Genomic DNA, 19482 nt, shown 5'->3' with positions numbered 1-19482 from the left:
TCAAGCAATAGATCATACCCTAATGGCTTAAAAAGTGAGCAAATACATACTAATGGAGAACAAATATAGGAGAAACCGAGGGGACTAAAATCTGACATCACTTGGATTTAATGGTCTACACATGAGGGTTTTGCAAGAGATAAATGCAGAGACAGTGAATGTGCTAACTATGATGTTCCAAAGTTCCTTAGATTCTGGAGAGGCCTGAACAGATTAGAAGTTGGTAAATGTTATATAATTTTTAAAGGATAAAGAAACAAATAAGCTATAGACCAGTTAGCCTTACATCAGTTTTGGGGTAAATATTAGTGACTGTTATTAAGAAAGTTTTAACAATGTACGTCAAAAAGTATAATTTGGTTAGAACAAGTTTATAGAGTTTTACTAATGAAAGCCTTCCTTGACAGGTTTATTGGCCTTTCTGAGAACTTTCAAGTTGGCAGACAGTGAATAATGAAGTATCACGAGGACCAGTGTTGGGACCTATTTGCAATCTGCATTAAGTACTTAGATGAAGAGGCAGAGTAATGCCTAAACTTGACGAGAGAAAGCTAGGTGGAAAGGTGAACTGCGAGAAGAATGCAGTGGCTTCAAAGAGAAATAGATAGGTTTAAGTGAGTGTGGCAACAAAATGGCTGATGGATTGCTTTGTAGAAAAGTGATAACTTAGTCACTTTGCAAGAAAACAAGGACAAGATTTTTAAAAGGTATGAAACTCATCAGTGTTTATATTTAAAGAGACTTGGGTATGCTCATACAAAGTACACAGCTGTAGCTTACAGATAAAGCAGTCAGGCAGATTCCATATTGGGCCTCTATTGAAAGGGGATGTGAGTGCAAAAATAAAGAAATTATCTTACAATTGTGCAGAGTTTTAGTGATACCACATATAAATAACTAAGTCAAAACTCTTTGACCTATCAATTCTGTACTGCCAAAGATGTACTACTACCTACATTAGTCCTACTGTCCCACACTACACCAGTAACTTTGAATGATAGTTCATTGGTGACCTTTAAGCGGCAATTGGATAGGTACATGGATGGGTGCTTAAGCTAGGACAAATGTTCGGCACAACATCGTGGGCCGATAGGCCTGTTCTGTGCTGTATTGTTCTATGTTCTATGTGCTTAGCCAAGTACTTTAAAGGTTGTGCGGTTTCATGCCTCAGCTGCGCTCCCAGCAAATGCATTCCAGACCCCATCCAGTGTCTGGATGAAAAGGTTTTTCCTCAAATCCTCTCAAACCTCCTGCTTTTCACTTTAAGATTATGCCCCCTTTGTTATCACCCCTCTGACTACAGGGAACAACAGCTTTCTATCACCATGTCCATGCCTCTCAATCTTCTATTCTCCCAAGAAAACAATCTGGATTTATCCAGTCTCTTTTCAAATCTGAAATGCTTCATCCCAGGCAATATCCTGGTGAACCTCTTTTGTAGTCTCAGTCTTCCTGTTGTGTGGTGACCAGAACTGCGCACAGTATTTTCCAGCTGTGGTCTAACCAAATTTTGGTACAGCTCCATCATGATCTCCCTGCTGTTATAATCTATGCTGAAAAATGTGTTGCTGGAAAAGCGCAGCAGGTCAGGCAGCATCCAAGGAGTAGGAGAATTGACGTTTCAGGCATAAGCCCTTCTTCAAACGTCGATTCTCCTGCTCCTTGGTTGCTGCCTGACTTGCTGCGCTTTTCCAGCAACACATTTTTCAGCTCTGATCTCCAGCATCTGCAGTCCTCACTTTCTCCCTGTTATAATCTGTGCCATGACTGATAAAGGTAAGCACCCTCTGTGCCATCTTAACCATCTTTAGGGATCTATAAACAAGCTTAGATTCCTTTCTCCCTCTGAGGCTTCCTAATGTCTTGCCATTTTGGATACTGTCTTGTCTTCCTTCCAAAGTGTGTCACCTCATACATTCTTGGAGTTACATTCCAAGTGCTACTGATCTGCCCATCTGACCAATCCATTTATATCCTCTTGTTGCCGACTACCTTCCTTATCACTGCATCACCAACCATTCTTTGTGTCATTCACAAAATAACTTATCATCCCCTGCACATCCTCATCTATATCATGTATGAATATCACAACCAATAAGCGACCCAACACTGATCCCTGTGATACACCTCTACACAGAGCTCCACTTTTCAATTAGATTCCCTACAGTGTGGAAACAGGCCCTTCGGCCCAACTAGTCCACACCGACCCTCCGAAGAGTAACCTACCCAGACCCATTTCTCTCAGGCTAATGCACCTAACACTATGGGCAATTTAGCGTGACCAATTCACCTGACCTGCGTATCTTTGGACTGTGGGGGGAAACTGGAGCACCCAGAGAAAAGTCGCGCAGACACTAGGAGAATGTGCAAACTCCAAACAGACAGTCGCCCGAGGCTGTGATCGAACCTGGGTCCCTGGTGCTGTGAGGCGGCAATGCTAACCACTGAGTCACCGTCTGCCACCCACTCTGTCTCCTGTCACTAAGCCAATTTTGGATCCAACGGGGAGAAAGTGAGGACTGCAGATGCTGGAGATCAGAGCTTAAAAATGTGTTGCTGGAAAAGCGCAGCAGGTCAGGCAACATCCAAGGAGAAGAAGGGCTTATGCCCGAAACGTCGATTCTCCTTCTCCCGATTCTCCTTCTCCTTGGATGCTGCCTGATCTGCTGCGCTTTTCCAGCAACACATTTTTAAGCTTTGGATCCAACGTGTCATGTTAGCTTGGATCCCATGAGCTCTCTTTCAGTTTCCTATGTGAGATCTTGTCAAAGACCTTGCTGAAACCTTGAATATTGTGCAGTTTTGCTGTCCACGTTTAAGAATAGACATACTTGTATTGGAGGCAATAAAGAAGATTCGCTAAATTAGTTCCTGGGAATGAGGGATTGTCCTGTTGAGAGGCTGGGCAAATTGGACCTATGGACATTGAAGAGTAAAAGAATGAGAGGTGATCTGATTGAAATGTAATAAAATTCTGAAAGGCTTCATAGAATAGATGCTAAAAGATTATTTCCTCTGACCAGGGAATCTAAAGCATGTGCGTAATCCTCCGTGTAAGAGGCCAGTCATTTGGGACTGAGATGGGAAATTTCTTGACTGAATGTTGTGAATTTTTGGAATTCTGTATCCCAAAAGGTTGTGAAGTTGCCATTGTTGAATACATAAAAGGCTGGAAAAGACCGATTTTTAGCGTCTTGGGAAGTTAAAGAATATGGGAGTGGGTAGGAAAGTGGAATTGAAGCCCAAGATCAGCCTTGACAGAGGAGACTTCGTGGACTGCATGCCCTACTCTCCCCAATTCTTTGTGTTATTAACTTAGCAACAACTCCAATTTAAAATTTGTGTTCTTTCATTCAAATCTCTTTATGCCTCCTTTTGCTTTTATTCTCTGGCTTTCCTAGGCATCATAACTTGCTATATTATGAGAAACTGAGATAAAATGAAGCGTTTTACTCAGTTAAATGATATGTGGGAGGAGGTTCAAACAGAAAATAATTACAATGCATTAGTTAGACAGGATTGTCCTGTTTGTCTGCTGTGAATTCTGTATGATGCTCTGATTTTTAGATGTTATGAAGTTTTCAAATTGAAATCCACAGAATCACATGGGTCTCGAACTCATTAGTTTGTCTGCTGTGAATCCTCTCACTGAAGTTTGATGTGAGAGCCAAAAACAGCAGCATGTCTTCCAGATTGTTCATTTGCTGGGATAGTTGTGCTGGCGTAAAATCACCTTAGTCTCACTCTGAACAGGTGCTGTTATAAACAACTCCACCCCTGAAGTAAGTTCTATGGCAGCACCAATTCAAAGACAAACTGCAAATTGTCACAAACTGCTTATTGTAATTGTTCCATCTGTTAAATTCAACAGAGGAAAGGGCTGTGTAGTTATGCAGAAACTTTCTGATATCTCTGTGTTAAAATACTATCCTTAGTTTGGATTACAACTTAAATCAACGAAAATTCAACTGGCTGTTTTTAAACAAATCCTTAGCTATTGTATGCACGCATGAGAAAAGGCACATTAGTGGTTTCTTTGTCGGAACATCTATGCATATCTATCTGTTACAATTCCATAAGCGAGGCACCCTTAAGGCTGAACTAAACTTTATCACAATGGACTTTTTTAGCTCGCACTTATTTCACCATATAGTCATGCAAATAGCTCTAAATAAAATATTGTCGAAAATTATACTTGGTTAACAAAAAGCCAAGTTTTGTTTTTTTTTAGACAGCATAAGTAGTTCACACTCCTGATCTGCAAACAAAAGTCATAGTCTGATCAAATAAGTTTAAAGACAAGTTTGTGTGTGGTTCCAATTATGATTCTTTCGCATTGTATTTGCTGGAGCCTACAGTGGAGTCTGTGAAGTAGTGAGAGTTTTAACTTTGTGAAGTAGTTTGATATCTCCTGATGAAATACAAGATACTGTTTAAACACAAGCTCTTTGAAGTTTCATTTCAGTGTTGCAAAGCTGTCAAGTTCCATGTTGACTTTTATCCCTCTGGTGGCAAAAGAACTAAAAATATCTGTTACAAGTATTTTGTTAATAAAAGGAAGGGGAAGGTCAGAGGATGTATTTTTAAAACCCTCTAGTTCCATGATTAAAACCAAGTATATAGTCGCTTCCATTTCCCTATTGCCAGTTAATCCAACAATAATTTACATTGCCATACAACTTTTCCAAAACAAAATGTCCTGAGGTGCTTCAGGAGTTTCTCAAAACAAAATTTGACAGACACGTGAAGTGACTTTCAGGTAAATGGTCGAAAGCTTCGTTAAGAAGTGTTTTAAACAATGCTAAATGACGAATGACATATAGAGAGCTAGAAAGGTTAGAAAGAAAATTTCCAAGCTTGGGGCCATACAGCTGAATTCTAATGAAATCTGGAATGATTAGTGCTAAAATTATAGCGCAAATGTGGGAATAGAGGGCACACACTGTGCGAGGCCATGGAAGAATTGGAAGCCAAGGATCCAAATTTTAAAATGGAAGTTTGACATAACAGGGAGCCATTGTAGGTCAACAAGAAAAGGGGTGGTGAGTGAACGGGACTTAGTGTGAATCAAGATCTGAGCAGAGGAATTGATTCATTCTTGCTAGACAGAGTCTTCTCAAACAAAAGTATGAGGGGGCAATTGCAAAAAAAAACAAAATATTGAAGCTCCACATCTGTATGAGCAAACACATGTAAAGTATGTCCTCTTATTTGTGTGGAAGATGAGCCAGGGTTCTTGTTTCTCATTGCTATTCATTGACCTCAGCTTTCACTTGCATGCTTTCACAGATGGAGCGAGGTTCGGGTTCTGCTTTGAAGCTTGCTTATGCAGTCCCTCCATACTCATGTTAAGATCTGGGTAAGAGGTGGTACAAAAGGGTTCTTAGCCCCCAATCGGGAATTAGTGTCTTTGGTGTGGTGAAAACTAGCAAAAAAAGGAACTAACACTATGTAACCTTTGACTTGTGAAAAATACATGGACTCTAAATATTTAAACTATTTTCAGACAGTTTTGTGGTCTCGTACAGGCTCACTTACAGGAAATGCTATTTTGGTATAAACCTTTCTACGTTTGTTTAAGCTGTTGAACTGCTCAGAATGAAATTGCCAGAGCAGTTTTAAAATTTTAAGATTTTGATGCTTTGTAAAATACTGACTTTTAAATTATTTTAAAAAGGAGGGTTGTGAAATGTGCTGTTCATGTCGACAGGAAACTACAGTACTCGCTTACAATCCGTGGTTGAAGTGCTGATTGGGGTAACAGCCTTTTGGTTGCAAACAGGAAGTTTGTTCAGCCTACAGGCCATAGCTGCTCTAAGAAGATCACTGTGCTACACGTTTGCAACCCTTGTTAATAGCTATAAAAGTATTTAATGTGACTCAAAGCAGCAGATGGCCCAACAAAAGGATCAATTCGGTTACCAGTCCACAGGGCCAGAACCATCAAAAACCTCTTCAGCTCTGGTTAAACTGGAAGTCTTAGCGAATAGAATTTTTCACAGACAACCAAAAGTGGCTGCTAATGAGCAAAATCTGCTTCTGGAAACTGAAGGTGTCTTTGTTTCTGGATACACTCTCACTTGGGATGATTGTAGTAAGTTTACTGTACATTTCAGTCCAATGTCATTTTTGTGCAAAATTACAAAAAATATACTACCTAGCAGTGACTAAGGCTCTTAGTAAATTGTCGTCTGGATTTGTTTTGTGAGCAAAATTACTCAGCAATCTTAGATTTATTTTTTGTTAAGGAAAGAACAGTTTCTGTACAAGGAAGGTCTTAAAGTCCCATAGTCTACTAAGTAAACCCCTCCTCTTAACCTTAACCTCTTCCGAGATGGCCAGTTGGTTCAGCTGGAAGTATGTTTGTTTGATAATTGGATAACTAATCAACTGCAAGGAGCGTCAAAGTAAAGTTGAAGCCTTTCTCTGTGTACACAGTTTCAGGAAATGACTGTTAATCAAGTGGATGTAAACTCTTGTCTCACCTGTGAAAGCTGTGGCTTAGTTAGGCACACACCTGACCCTGAGGCAGGTAGTTACAGATTCTCGGCCGACACCAGGATTTGAGCACAAAAGTCTAGGTTGACATTCCAGTGCAATACTGCTGAACAGTCAGAGCTTTCATTTCTCATGAGACATTAGACAGAAGTTCTATTTGTCTTTGCAGTTGGTCATAAAGCATTTATAAGAGAGATCCTTCAGCCTTTTGAACTGATGCCTGCTCCCAGTGGAGTAATCCAGTCAATCCCATTCCACCGTTTGAGTCCCATAGCTCTGCAAATTCAGTTTCAAGTGCCTGTCCAGTTTTCTTTGAAATCATTCGTTGTCTCCACTACTGCTACTTTCATGGGCAGCGTTTCCAGGTTATTACCAATGAGGACAAAATTCATTTCCTATTGCTCTTCCATCTCATACCCAAAATCTTAAATCTCTGTTCCCTCATCTTTGTATCTTCAACTAATGGGAAGAGCTTTTTCCCCAGTTGTTTACCTTATCAAGGCTGTCATAATCTTTTAACTCTCATCAAGTTGTTTCTCATTTTCCTTTGCTCCAGTTTTTCCACCCTAAATGTGTAACACAAACTCTCCAACCATGAAGCTATTCTGGTAAATCACTTCTGAGCTGTCTCAATAGCCTTTATATCTTTACTAAAGTGTGGTGACCAGATTGAATGCAGTACTCTGGTTGGGGCTTGACCAGAGCTTTGTAAGATTTAGCATAACTTACCCTGCCTTTGCCTCTTTCTGTTCCTTTTGCTAAAATACATTACCTCTCTCTTTTCTGGATTGTATTTCAAATTCTCACTGATACTTGTCTGCCAGTGCTAATACTCTATCTCATAGTTTGCGTCTCCTCCATGTTTGCTAATCCAAGTCATTTATATATGGCCAAAAAAAGGTCTATTGTTATCCTGAGTGGGGGGAAAGAAAACTACCATGGCTCACTAATTTCTGTCCTTAAGCCAATCTTGTATCGAATTGAACACTGACCCTCCTCTTCCATAAGCCCAAATTTTGTTAATCAGGCTTTTATACAGTACCTGGTGAAATGTTTTCTTAAAATCCACTGCATTCTATTCTTTAATATTCTCTTATTCCTCAACCAAATTTAGATCAGTTATGATCTGTCCTAAATTATCTAAAACTTATCCAGATGCTTTATATTTTTTCCCCTGATCATGAATTGTAAAATTTTACCCATCACTGATGTTAAACTGACCAGGTTGTAGTTACTAACACTATCCTTTTATCCTTCCATGAATAAAGGTGTTACATTTGCCATTTTCTAATCCACTGGCACCTCTCTCTCATCTTCTGCTACTTCAACCCACAATTCCCTTAACCTGGGATACAAGCCATTTGGGCCAGATAATTTAATCACCATGAGTATAGCAAGGCTTCTACTGTCACCACTCTTTTTAGGGTATTTCATATTATCTGTTGTTTCCACTATCTCCACATCCATTGATATTTTGTCAAGTTGCACTTACCCAACAAACACTTAACCGAATTATTAAATACTTTTGTTTTGGACAAGATTGAGGGAGTTATCCCAAATGACCTGATTTAATATTTGTCCCTCAAACATCACAACAACCATTTTAACTGGTCATTGCAATATCCCACAAAACGATATAATGTGCAAATCCGCTGCTGCATTTCCCATATTACAACAGTGTCTACACTTTAAAAGTACTTGACGAGTTACAAAGTATTTGAAGTATCCAATTCATTGAATTGTAGAAAATTTACACAGATAAAAGCCATATGGCCCATTGTGTTAGTGCCAACAGAAAAACAAGCCAATGAGCTGATCCCACTTTCCAATGTTTGCTCCATAGCTCTACAGTGTTTAGCACATGGGATGCATGTTCAAATATCTTTCTAGTAAGTTGAGAATTTCTGCCTCTACTACCCTTTCAAGCAGTGTGTTCCTGATACTTGCATCTCTCTGGATGAAAATATTCCCTCATCTCCCCTCTAATCATTCTGGCAATCTATGCCCACAAGTCGCTGAACGTTTTGCTGAAGTAAATAGGCCCTTCTATTTTATCCACAGCTCTTCATAATTTTGTATGTCTCAAAGAAACCTCCTTCAAAGAGACCAACCCCACCCATTGAATCTTTCCACAAAGTTGTTTTTGTCCAGACCCAGCTACATCATCAAAATGTTTATCTTGTATCCTCTCGTGCAATTCCATCTTCACTGCAATGAGACAACTAGAACTGTGCACACAACACTTTGTGACATAACTAATGGTATATGCAGTCTCAGCATAACCTCCCTTCTTTTGTATTCTAGACCTTGGTGAATAAAGAGAGATGTCATACACCACCTTATCAAACAACCCTGCTACCTTCAGGGATTTCCAAGGCCCCTCACTTCCTCCACATATCCTAGTATCTCCCATTTATTGTGTTCTTTTGCCTTGTTCGACTACTGAATGCCAGTTGGCATTTGTGTGCCCATCTGATCAATCCATTGACATTCTCATGTGGTCAACAGTTATGCTCCCTATCAACCTTAGGGCCATTATTTTTGCTTTGTTTGCAGACTTCTTGATTGTGCCCCTGACCTAAATGTCTAAATCGTTAATGTATATCATAGAAAATATCAGACCTCGTAGTGAGCCTTGTGGAACCCTGCTGGAGAAAACCTTCCAGTCTCAAATACAACTACCAATGTTTACTCCTTTGTTACCTTCCACTAAGCAAGTTCTGTATCCAGCTTGCAATATTCCCATGAATCCCAAGAGACTTTTTTTAATCAAATCTGCCATGCATGTCTCACTAACTTGATTGAGCGTTTGGAAGTAACGAAGAGGATTGATGAGGGCAGAATGATGGATGTGATTTATATGTACTTCAGTAAGGTGTTTGACAAGGATTTTTTATGGTATATGGGTTAGCAAGGTTAGATTGCATGAAATATATGCAGAACTAGCCATTTGGTAGCTCAAAGGTAGAAAACAGAGGCTGTGGTGGAGGGTAGCCTTTCAGATAGGAGACCTTTGACTATTGGTGTGCCACAAGGATCGGTGCACGGTCCACTGCTTATCAGCCCAACTCTGCTTCCTGTCAATGTCCAGTTGCAACTTCCAACAGCCCTCCACGCTATTCACCACTCCACCAACTTTCATGTCATCGGCAAACTTACGAACCCACCCATCCATTTCCTCATCCAAGTCATTTATAAAAATCAAAGAGCACAAGTCCCAGAACAGATCCCTGTGGAAGACCACTGGTCACTGAGCTCCAAGCTGAATACTTCATCTACTAATACTCTGTCTTCTGTGGGCCAGCCAGTTCTGTATCTGGACAGCCAGATTTCCCTGTATCCCATGTCTGCTTACTTTCTGAATGAGTCTACCATGTGGAACCTTATCAAACACCTTGCTAAAATTCAGATACACCACATCCACTGGTCTATCTTCATTAATGTGTTTTGTCACATCCTCGAAGAATTCATTAAGGCGTGTGAGGCATGACCTACTCCTCTCAAAGCCATGTTATCTCTAATCAAACTATGCTTTTCCAAATAATCATAAATCCTGTCTCTCAGAATCCTCTCCAATTTACAAGGATATTGCCAGGGTTGGAGGTTTTGAGCTATAGGGTGGGGTTGAAAAGGCTGGGCTGTTTTCCCTGGAGTATCGGAGGCTGAGGGGTGACCTTATAGAGGTTTATAAAATCATGTGGGGCATGGTTAGGGTATATAGAGAAGGTCTTTTCCCTGAGATGGGCGAGTCCAGAACAAGAGGGGAGAGGGGAAAGATTTAAAAGGGACCTAAAGACAACTTTTTCATGCAGAGGGTGGTACGTGTATGGAATGAGCTGCCAGAGGAAGTGGTGGAGGTTGGTACAATTACAGAATTTAAAAGGCATCTGAATGGGTATATGAATAGGAATGAATAAGAGGGATGTGGACCACAATCAGTGAAGATTGGGTGCAATAGTTCATCATCGCTAACACTCAACACTGTCCCTCCCCCTGTGGTGTATACTCAGCCCCCTACTGTACTCACTGTACACCCATGACTGCATCATCAAATACCAGACTAATGCCATTTGCAAGTTCACTGTTGACACCACCATAGTTGGTTGAATCTCAGATGGCAACGAAACAGACTACAACAGGAGGTGGAAGACCTGGAAAAATGGTGCATTGAGAACAACCTAGCTCTTAATGCCGGCAAAACCAAGGAGTTCATTGACTTTCGGCAGGATGTTACTCATGCCTCCCTACACATTAACAGCACAGAGGTGGAACAAGTGGAGAGTGTCAAGCTCCTGGGAGTGGTCATCCACAACAAGGTTTCTTGGATTCTTCATGTGGAAGCACTGGTTACAAAGGCCCAACAACGTCTCCTCTTCCTCAGACAGCTGAGGAAATTTGGCATGACAGCGAATACCCTTGCCAACTTTTATAGGTGCGCCATCGAGAGCATTCTGTCTGGATGTATCACTGCCTGATATGACAACTGTACCATTCAAGATCGGAGACAGTTACAGAGAGTAGTGAACTCGGCCTGGACACAAAGGCCAACCTCCCATCTATAGAATCCATCTACCAGGCCCACTGTCGAGGAAAGGCCGCCAGCATTCTCAAAGATCCATCCCACCCTGGCAATGTTTTTCTACAACCTCTATCATCGGGAAGAAGGTACAGAAACCTAAACATATGCACTAGCCGGTTTTGAAACAGTTTCTACCCTACTGTTGTTAGAATACTGAATGGACTCAAACTCTTAACACTCACCTGAACCTGTGTTTTGGTTTTGCCACTGTTTACCTATTATTTACTCATCTGTGCTACATCCTCACAAAACAAAGCTTTTCATTGTGCCTTGGTACAATAAATTCAATTCAATTCAAGTGCTGGCTAATGGGTCCAGATTAATTTAGGATATCTGGTCAGCAGGGACAAGTTTCTATGCTGTATGTCTCTGACTCTGAGAGACCTGGTCAAAAGCCATAAACCATGTCACCTCCATTAATCTCATTGGCAATTTCTCTGAAAATTCAATCAAGTTAGTCTCACTCTGCTTTATAAATCCATGCTGACTTTTCTTGATGAACCCTTGCATTCCTTAATGACTGTTTATCCTCTGAATTGATTTCAATAATTTGTGGACTACTGGGGTTAGACTATCTGACCTGTAATTATTTGGTCTGTTCCTTATTCCCTTTGTTTACAAAGGTACAATGTTTGCAGTCCTCAAATCTTCCACTGCTTCACACCTGTGAGGATTGAGAAGTGACCTTTAGACCTTATACTGTTTCCACCTTGTTTTGTTTTAATAGCCTGGGATGATAATCCTATTAATGCTACCTCTGCATGCCATTTGCATCCAATGCTTCACTCTCCTCCTCCTCCTCAACTGCACCATCTGCAATGTCCCCTCTTTGTGCAGATAGACTCGAAATAATATTAATTAACCATATCAACACCTTCCTTGACACAGGTTAACTTTTTAAGCCTTTTTATGTGTTCTGCTCTCTGCATATATTCACATACCCATCCAGATGCCTTTTTAAATGTTCTAATTTTACCAAACTCCTCCACCTCCTCTGGCAGCTCATTCCATGCATGCACCTTAGGTCCCTTTTTAAATCTTTCCCCTTTCACCCCAAACCTATGCCCTCTAGTTCCAGACTCTCCCATCTCAGGGAAAAGACCTTCTCTATTCTTTTTACTGTTAATATGTTGATGAAACATCTTTAATTTTTCCTTGATTTTATTTGCCACTATTCTTTGCTTTCCTAATTTCGTTTTTGAGTTTATTCCTCCATTTTCTCTACTCTTCTCAACTTTCTGTAGTATTGAGTTAGTGTTCGGTATAAACTCTTAGCCCTTGACATCCAAGGACACTAGATTTGTCCATTCCACCCATTTTCTTTATGGGAGCATGTTAACTCTGAGTTTTCCCCTTCCTTCCAATTGCTCTTGTATTGATTTGCTTTCAAACAGTAACTTCCAATCCATGTTTGCTAAATCATTCCTCAGCTGAGCAAAATTGGCCTTGCGCCAATATAGAACTTTTCTATCTTTTGACCTTACTCAAGTTCTGTTAGAGCTTTATTGAACTATGATAATGATTTATTTTCTAGCAAAATGCTCACATAACTTCATTTCCTGAAACTAAATTCAAAGTGGCCATCTTATATATGTACTAGTCAACAAAACTTTTCTGAATGCATGTCAAAAGTTCTGCCTCAATTTCTTTACACTAAAACTACCCCAAGTGCTATTGAATCCCCTATTATGACTGCTCTATTGTCTTTGTACTTCTCAAATTTGCCTATATATCTGCTTGGAGAAAGTGAAGACTGCAGATGCTGGAGATCAGAGCTGAAAATGTGTTGCTGGAAAAGCGCAGCAGGTCAGGCAGCATCCAAGGAGCAGGAGAATTGACGTTTCGGGCATGAGCCCTTCTTCAGGAAAGTGCTCCTTTCCTGAAGAAGGGCTCATGCCCAAAACGTCGATTCTCCTGCTCCTTGGATGCTGCCTGACCTACTGTGCTTTTCCAGCAACACATTTTCAGCTATATATCTGCTTCTCAATCACACTTTTACTGGAGGTTACCATGCTACTATTCTATTCCATTCTGGCTGTCTGGTGCTTTCTTGTTTCCCCTCGTAAGCTGTAGTGTGACCATTTATAAACATGCTGTTTTGAATTCCAAAGTCTGTTTGATTTAGGTAGGCCCACAATGCAGTTGGGAGGGAATTCCTGGATTTTGGTGAAGGAACAATGATATATTTATCTAAGTCAAGATTGCTTGGAGGTCAAAACTGCAGGTGGTCCTATTCCTTTATATCTATTGGTCTTGTCCTTTTACTGGTCATGGGTTTGGGAAGTGCTGGCTAAGGAGCACTTCACCTTCTATACAGTACATTGTGCTGCTGCTGAACATTTGGTGGTGGAAGACAGAGTGATTGTGAGTGTAGTGCTGATCAAGTGGGCTATTCCGTCTTGGATGGTGCCAAGCCTCGAATATTGTTGGAGCTGCACTCATCAAGGAACTGGAGAGTAGTCCTCCATGCTCATGATTTATGCCTTGGAGTTAGTGTACAAGCTGTGGGGAGTTGTGAGGTGAATTACTTCGCGATTCCTAGCTTCTGATGTGTGCTGTTAGTCACAGTATTTACATGGCTACTTTGGTTCGGTGTCTTGTTGGTAGCAACCTCCAGGATGTTGTTAGTCAGGGATTCAGTGATGGTAATGCCATTGATGTCAAGGGTGATTGGATTCTCTTGATGGAGATGATCGTTGCTGGGAATTTGTGTGAAGCGAACATCACTTGCCACATTTTAGCCAGGGCTAGATATTAGACCATAAGATATCTGAGCAGAAATAGCTATTTGGCCGATTAAGTCTGCTCATCCATTTGATCGTGGCTGCTATGTTTCGCAGCCCCATTCTCCTGCCTTGTCCCCATTCATTTTTGGTTGCTGATCAAAATCTTGCAACCTTACACATTGTACTATTTCAAGAATACACTTTCTCAGAATGTGTCAGTAAATGTCAGTGACACCCATATCCCAAGAATTAATGTTTAACAAGTCACTGTTTAATGCCTAGCTCGCTCATTAGGATGTTTATTGCAGCTATAATTTATTTCCTTATGGTCTCCACTTCTAATGCCTTTCAAGGCAGTAACAATGCCTTCTACAATTTAGATTTCTCTAAGCCACTTCAAGAGCAAAAAAAGCACTGCTAAGCAGATTTAGATTTTTAGGACTAAATTTGAATTTGCAGTTATTTTAATGGGAAAACAGCTGCTAGCATATTGGTAGATCCTAGTTTTTCACTCCATCGTGGAGTTGATACATCCCTTCAGTGAATTCTTTTGGTTCATGTGAAATGCAATGAGCCATTTGCACCTTCAAGGATCAGCATGGGCTGAGAGGATGAGAGAAAGATCGTTGTGACTTAATGCTGTATTTGAAAAGTGTTTAATATTTGATAACGCGTTTTAAGAGCACTCAAAATAATTTTTGTCTATGCCACGAGTGCTGTGTAATAAATTGAGAATTTGTATCAACTGAGGAGTTTTCACGATCACACTTTTTCCAAGAAATATAATGTTAAATCAGAGATGTAAAGCGTCATTGGTTATTGCATTAGTTTTGGACACTATCACTGTGACCACATTTGTCATCCTGACAGAATCCCTGATTTATATACAACAATCTCATTATTTTCCTCCTTTTTTGTTACTGCAATAAAGTTTAAAGAAAGTAACAAATTTCCAGTGCAGATTGAAACATTGTCTTTAATTCCAAAGTGATTAATTGCAATACAGACAGGACAAAATACATGATAATTCAGCTGCTCAAAATAATAAAGTGGATTTGATGGAAACCTGGTAATTGAGCAGACTTCTGAGCATCACTTGGGGTTTTAAAACAAAAGCAAAGTGGAATTCCACACACGAAGTTGAAGCACTGGAATTGCCACCACCTGGAAGAGATGAAAGTCCCATGACTCTTGGAACTTGATTGTGTGCTATGTACCAAGTGACTGACTGATTAAAGCTGGGAGGGTCAGTTCTGGGAACGGAAGGACTCCCATCTCTGGGGATGGATGAAAGGCACAACAGCAGCTGCTTGTGTTTATATAGCACATTTAAAGTAGGAAAATCTTTCCAAGAGGCTTCACAGAAATGAAATAGGAGGAGTCACGTTATTATAGATTTGACTAAAAGATGGGTTTTGAGATAGAGTGTAATAGAAAGGGTTTAGTGTGGTGATTTCAGAAAGCAGACCAAGGTGGTTGAAGGTGTTCTAGTAATCTTAATGAAAGATGCCCAAGAAGGCAAAATTCAAGAAACTTTCAGTTGACTCATCTGTTATCTCATTACTTTGCACTTGCTTTGAGGCTAAAGATTGACATTCTTTTCTGAAATTGGTTTATTATACTAAGGGAGTTCTCCATTATTGGAAGTACGAAATTTCTGATGGAACATTAAAATAAAAGTCCATTTGTGTTGGGTTCAGATTGATGTAAAAGATGCTGTCTCAATATTTAAAACAATGTTGCAGAGTTCTCCATGTCTTGCTTGATATTTAACCTTTAAGAAGCACCATCAAAAACCAGACCAGTTGGGCATCTATCCAATTGTTTTATAAATCATTAGAAGGTTTAAGTTCAGAAAGAGGCTACTTTGCCCATTGTGACTGTGCCAGTCAAAAGTGAACATCCCAACTTTAGAGAGAAAGAGGCTAAGAGGAGACCTGTTGGGAATTTTCAAAATTACTGTTGAGCTAGATGGAATAGACGGGGAAAGACTGTTCTCACCTGTAAGAATTCTCACTTGGGGGCTTACATGATGGCTCAGTGGTTAGTTAGCAGTACTGTCCCACAGAGCCAGGCACCTGGGTTCGGTTCCACCCTTGGCTGACTGTAGTTTGCACATTCTCCCCATGTCTGCATGTGTTTCCTCTGGGTGCTCTGGTTTCCTCCCACTGTCCAAAGATGTGCAGATTAGGTGGATTGGCTATGCTAAGTTGCCCAATGTGTTCCAGCGGATGCACAGGTTGGATGGATTAGCCTGGGGAAATGCAGGGTTTAAAGGGTGGGTTTGGGTAGGAGGCTCTGCAGAGTGTCAGTGTGGACTCGATGGGCTAAATGGTCTGCCGCTGCTCAGATGCTGCCTGCCCTGCTGTGCTTTTCCAGCATCTGCACTTACTTTCTCCAAATGGTCTGCTTCCACATTGTAGGGATTCTCCCTATGAAGTAAGAACGAGAGGCACACATTAGAAGTGATTTGAAAATGTGATGTGAGAAAAGCATTTTCTTGCAAGTGGTTCGAGGCTGGAATGAGCTACCTGATGTGGTGGAGACAGATTCAATTGAGGCATTCAAGAAGGGATTGTTCCTATTTAAATAACATTCAGTGTGCAAGAGTATGGGGAAAATGCAAGAGAATGGTATTATAATGGTCATTTTTAGAGTCACTCCATACCTGCTAACAACAAATGGCCTCCTGTTTTGTGCAAAGTGAAAAATCTCACAACACCACGTTATAGTCCAACTGGTTTATTTGGAAGCACTAGCTTTCGGAGCACTGCTCCTTCATCAGGTGTGGGCAGCACTCCAAAAGCTAGTGCTTCCAAATAAACCTGTTGGACTATAATCTCGTGTTGTGTGGTTTTTAACTTTGTACACCCCAGTGCAACACTGGCACCTCTAAATCCTGTGTTGAAATACTTGCTAGTATTTGGCCACATCCCTGCAGTTCTGGCACCATATCTCCAGATGCCATTTAAACACGTCAAGCATTTCTGACTTTCACTAATCTTTCAGACAATGTGCTAGACACCAACTGTCCTCCAGTCTGAAATTATTTTTCTTCTCTTTCCCCTCTAAATCTGTCCCCTATGGCCTCTTTGCCAAGATAAATAGGTCCTTTCCATGACACTTTAGCCAGGACCCCCTCAATTTTGTACATCGCAATGATGTTGCCCCTCAGCCTCTTTTCCAAGGAAGATAACACTCTTCAATCTTTCTGCATTGGGGCTTGAACTCACGCAGTTGTGATGTGGTGATAGAAGCTCTACAAAAGAGTACAGATGCGAAAGGACAGATTATGGCTGACCCCAGAGTGTCTGCTGGGAAACTATTCTGGAATATATTCCTTTTCATTGTATTGTGATAGCATCCATAAAAGTGAAAAGCTTTCCCTGGTCAGTTCAATATTTTAAGCAACTGTAATGGAAAATATTCCTACATTTGTTTACAATACTAATGTACATGGCAAGCAGAATAACTCATCCCCACAGCGAAATGCCAGGGTACTTCAGCATTGATTTAGTGCAGTGCTGCAGTTATTTTTAGTTAGAAAAAGAATTACGATTAATGGAATTGCTGAAAATTACTTGGGGCAAGACTTAGAGTTTGAATTGTGCATGGCTGTGTTTAAAGATTGGACCTACTCCTTTAAACTGTCAAATCATTAGAGTTTAAACAGCAGCGTGAATATGATCTGTTTTGCAAATCATAGAATGCATGTGTACCAGTTTTCTTGTAACTTTTTATACATTTCCTGATTGTGGTGGCATGTGACATTTTGTTTTGGTGACCATTAAAATACTGATCTACACTGAGATCACACGGCAGTGTTTGAGGGTCTGGCAATTAGGATAAATATTGGTGGAAGTAGTGATGGTGAAATTTAGTCAGGGTTCCTATTGCTGCAGCTGTGGTCTGGGTTTTGCATTAGCAATGATAGTGAAACTGGCAGTATTTGCTGTGATTACTCTTGAGACTGAGCAGTTTTGGTGTCTGCACATGTGCAGTTATCTATAGACAGAGAGGTTGCTGTCAGTGATGCAGTACTAATCCATAGCAATATTTTTGCAGAACTTTACAGCTGCTCAGAGGTTCCACACATGCCAGTCAGCATGTCAACACATTGACTTCCAGTTTCAGAAGTTGCTGTCAGACCCAGGCCTTGGAAGTCTGTGCATAGCAGGGGTTAAGAAAAAATAGAGGAAGTATTGCTCCATTGTGTGCTCTGTTGAAGTTCCCCAATCCCGAAGTTTTTTTTTATTCACTCTTAGACTAACATTTATTGCCTGTCCCAGGTTGCCCTTGAGAAGATGGTGATGAGCTGCCATATTGAACCACTGCATTCCACGTGTAGTAGGTAAACTCTCAATTTCTAGTCCGTTAGAACCTGCTGAGTTGGCAGGAAAGAGGATTTGAGGCCTGAAGCAGATTAGCCACAATCTTGTTGAATGGTGGGCCAGTCTTGAGGGGCCAAATGGCCTACTCCTGGTGTATGTTATTTTTATAATAAGGACTTGCCTTTTATGCTATTAGTCTTAAAATAATGAAATGAAATGTAACTTTTTTAATGCCGTATGAAGTTCATAACTTTTATTGTGTGGTTTGATCCCACACTAAATTGGATTCAAGGTAAACTAGTTGAGAAGACAAAGTCAAGAACGACCTTCGGCTTGGTTTTCAGGGCAACACTATTATAAGTTAATACAATTAATCACTATACATGTTAGTTGCAGTACCATTCAGGGGAACATTTGAAATTATAATGTACTATGACCTACAACGCAAGATCTTTCAGTATTGAACAAAAATAACATATCGATTGGTACCAGTCAATAATCTTCTGCTGAGTCCAATTTGGGATGTCTAAACATATTTTCAGTTCTTACAAAAGATCGGTTTTTCCATTTGGCTAGCTTTCTTTATTGCAGGAGATTTGTGTTAGGAAATGATTCACTGTGTTGGAACCTATTGTCATCGCCACCTAGTATCTATTATGTCGAAGTGGCCAATTCACTACAATCCATTATTGTAGCTATACTTTCTGTATCATATTAATGCATTTCTTCTCCTCAAGGCATTTGCATTACTTGTGTCAGGCATTAAATGCTTTCCAGTATTCTGTGTAATCAGAGATATTTTATTGGGCTCAAGACTCAATGCCCCTCAAATGTGATCAACTAACAGTTCGTGCTCAAGTTGAACTTGGGACCTTGTAGACTGTGTAGTTTAGTTATTTACTGACTGAAAGCAGTGAACCATTAGTTATGACTTTTAAGAGTTGAATTTGAGATGCTGAGTATGAAATATGAAGCTCATTTAATCTAACATTCGTGTGTCGCATGCAATTTTTACTATTCAAAATGTTTGCATGTCACGTCTGAATTTGCATGCTGTATTCAAGATAACATGATGGATTAACACCCCTACAGTTACATTGCGCTATCTTCTCAAGACAATCCTAGATTGTTTAGCCTACAAAATAAACCAAAAATGCTGGAAATATTCAGCAGTTCCACAGAGTGAAAAATTTGTTTTGTGACTGACCTGAGTGAAGGGACACAGACTTGAAATAATATTCTGCTTTTCTCTTCACGTATTCTGCCTGACCAGCATTTCAAGCATTCTATTTTTATTTCAGGTTTTCAAAATATGTAGTAACTTGCTTTTGCTTTACTTTTGATCACC

The 19482-nt window shown here is 40.2% G+C and overlaps 1 protein-coding gene across 4 annotated transcripts in view; it reads left to right on the top strand.

Annotated features, from left to right (window-relative positions):
• The window catches only part of LOC122554117 (cAMP-dependent protein kinase catalytic subunit beta), a 221348-nt gene that overhangs the window by 89157 nt on the left and 112709 nt on the right, over positions 1 to 19482 (top strand). Inside the window, exon 1 of one of the 4 annotated variants that reach the window (XM_043698623.1) lies at positions 5827 to 6094. The exons of 2 other annotated variants lie outside the window; for them this stretch is intronic. In XM_043698623.1, the coding sequence (XP_043554558.1) occupies positions 5893 to 6094 (202 nt within the window). In that variant the 5' untranslated portion in view covers positions 5827 to 5892. Of the gene's footprint in view, positions 1 to 5826; positions 6095 to 19482 lie in introns of those variants that run through there. One more of the 4 variants, XM_043698624.1, reaches the window with a different exon arrangement.

Source organism: Chiloscyllium plagiosum, chromosome 11 (assembly GCF_004010195.1).
Source record: "Chiloscyllium plagiosum isolate BGI_BamShark_2017 chromosome 11, ASM401019v2, whole genome shotgun sequence".
Lineage (NCBI taxonomy): Eukaryota > Metazoa > Chordata > Chondrichthyes > Orectolobiformes > Hemiscylliidae > Chiloscyllium > Chiloscyllium plagiosum.
Note: the sequence above shows the minus strand (reverse complement) of the source record. Positions and strands in the feature narration are given on the sequence as shown.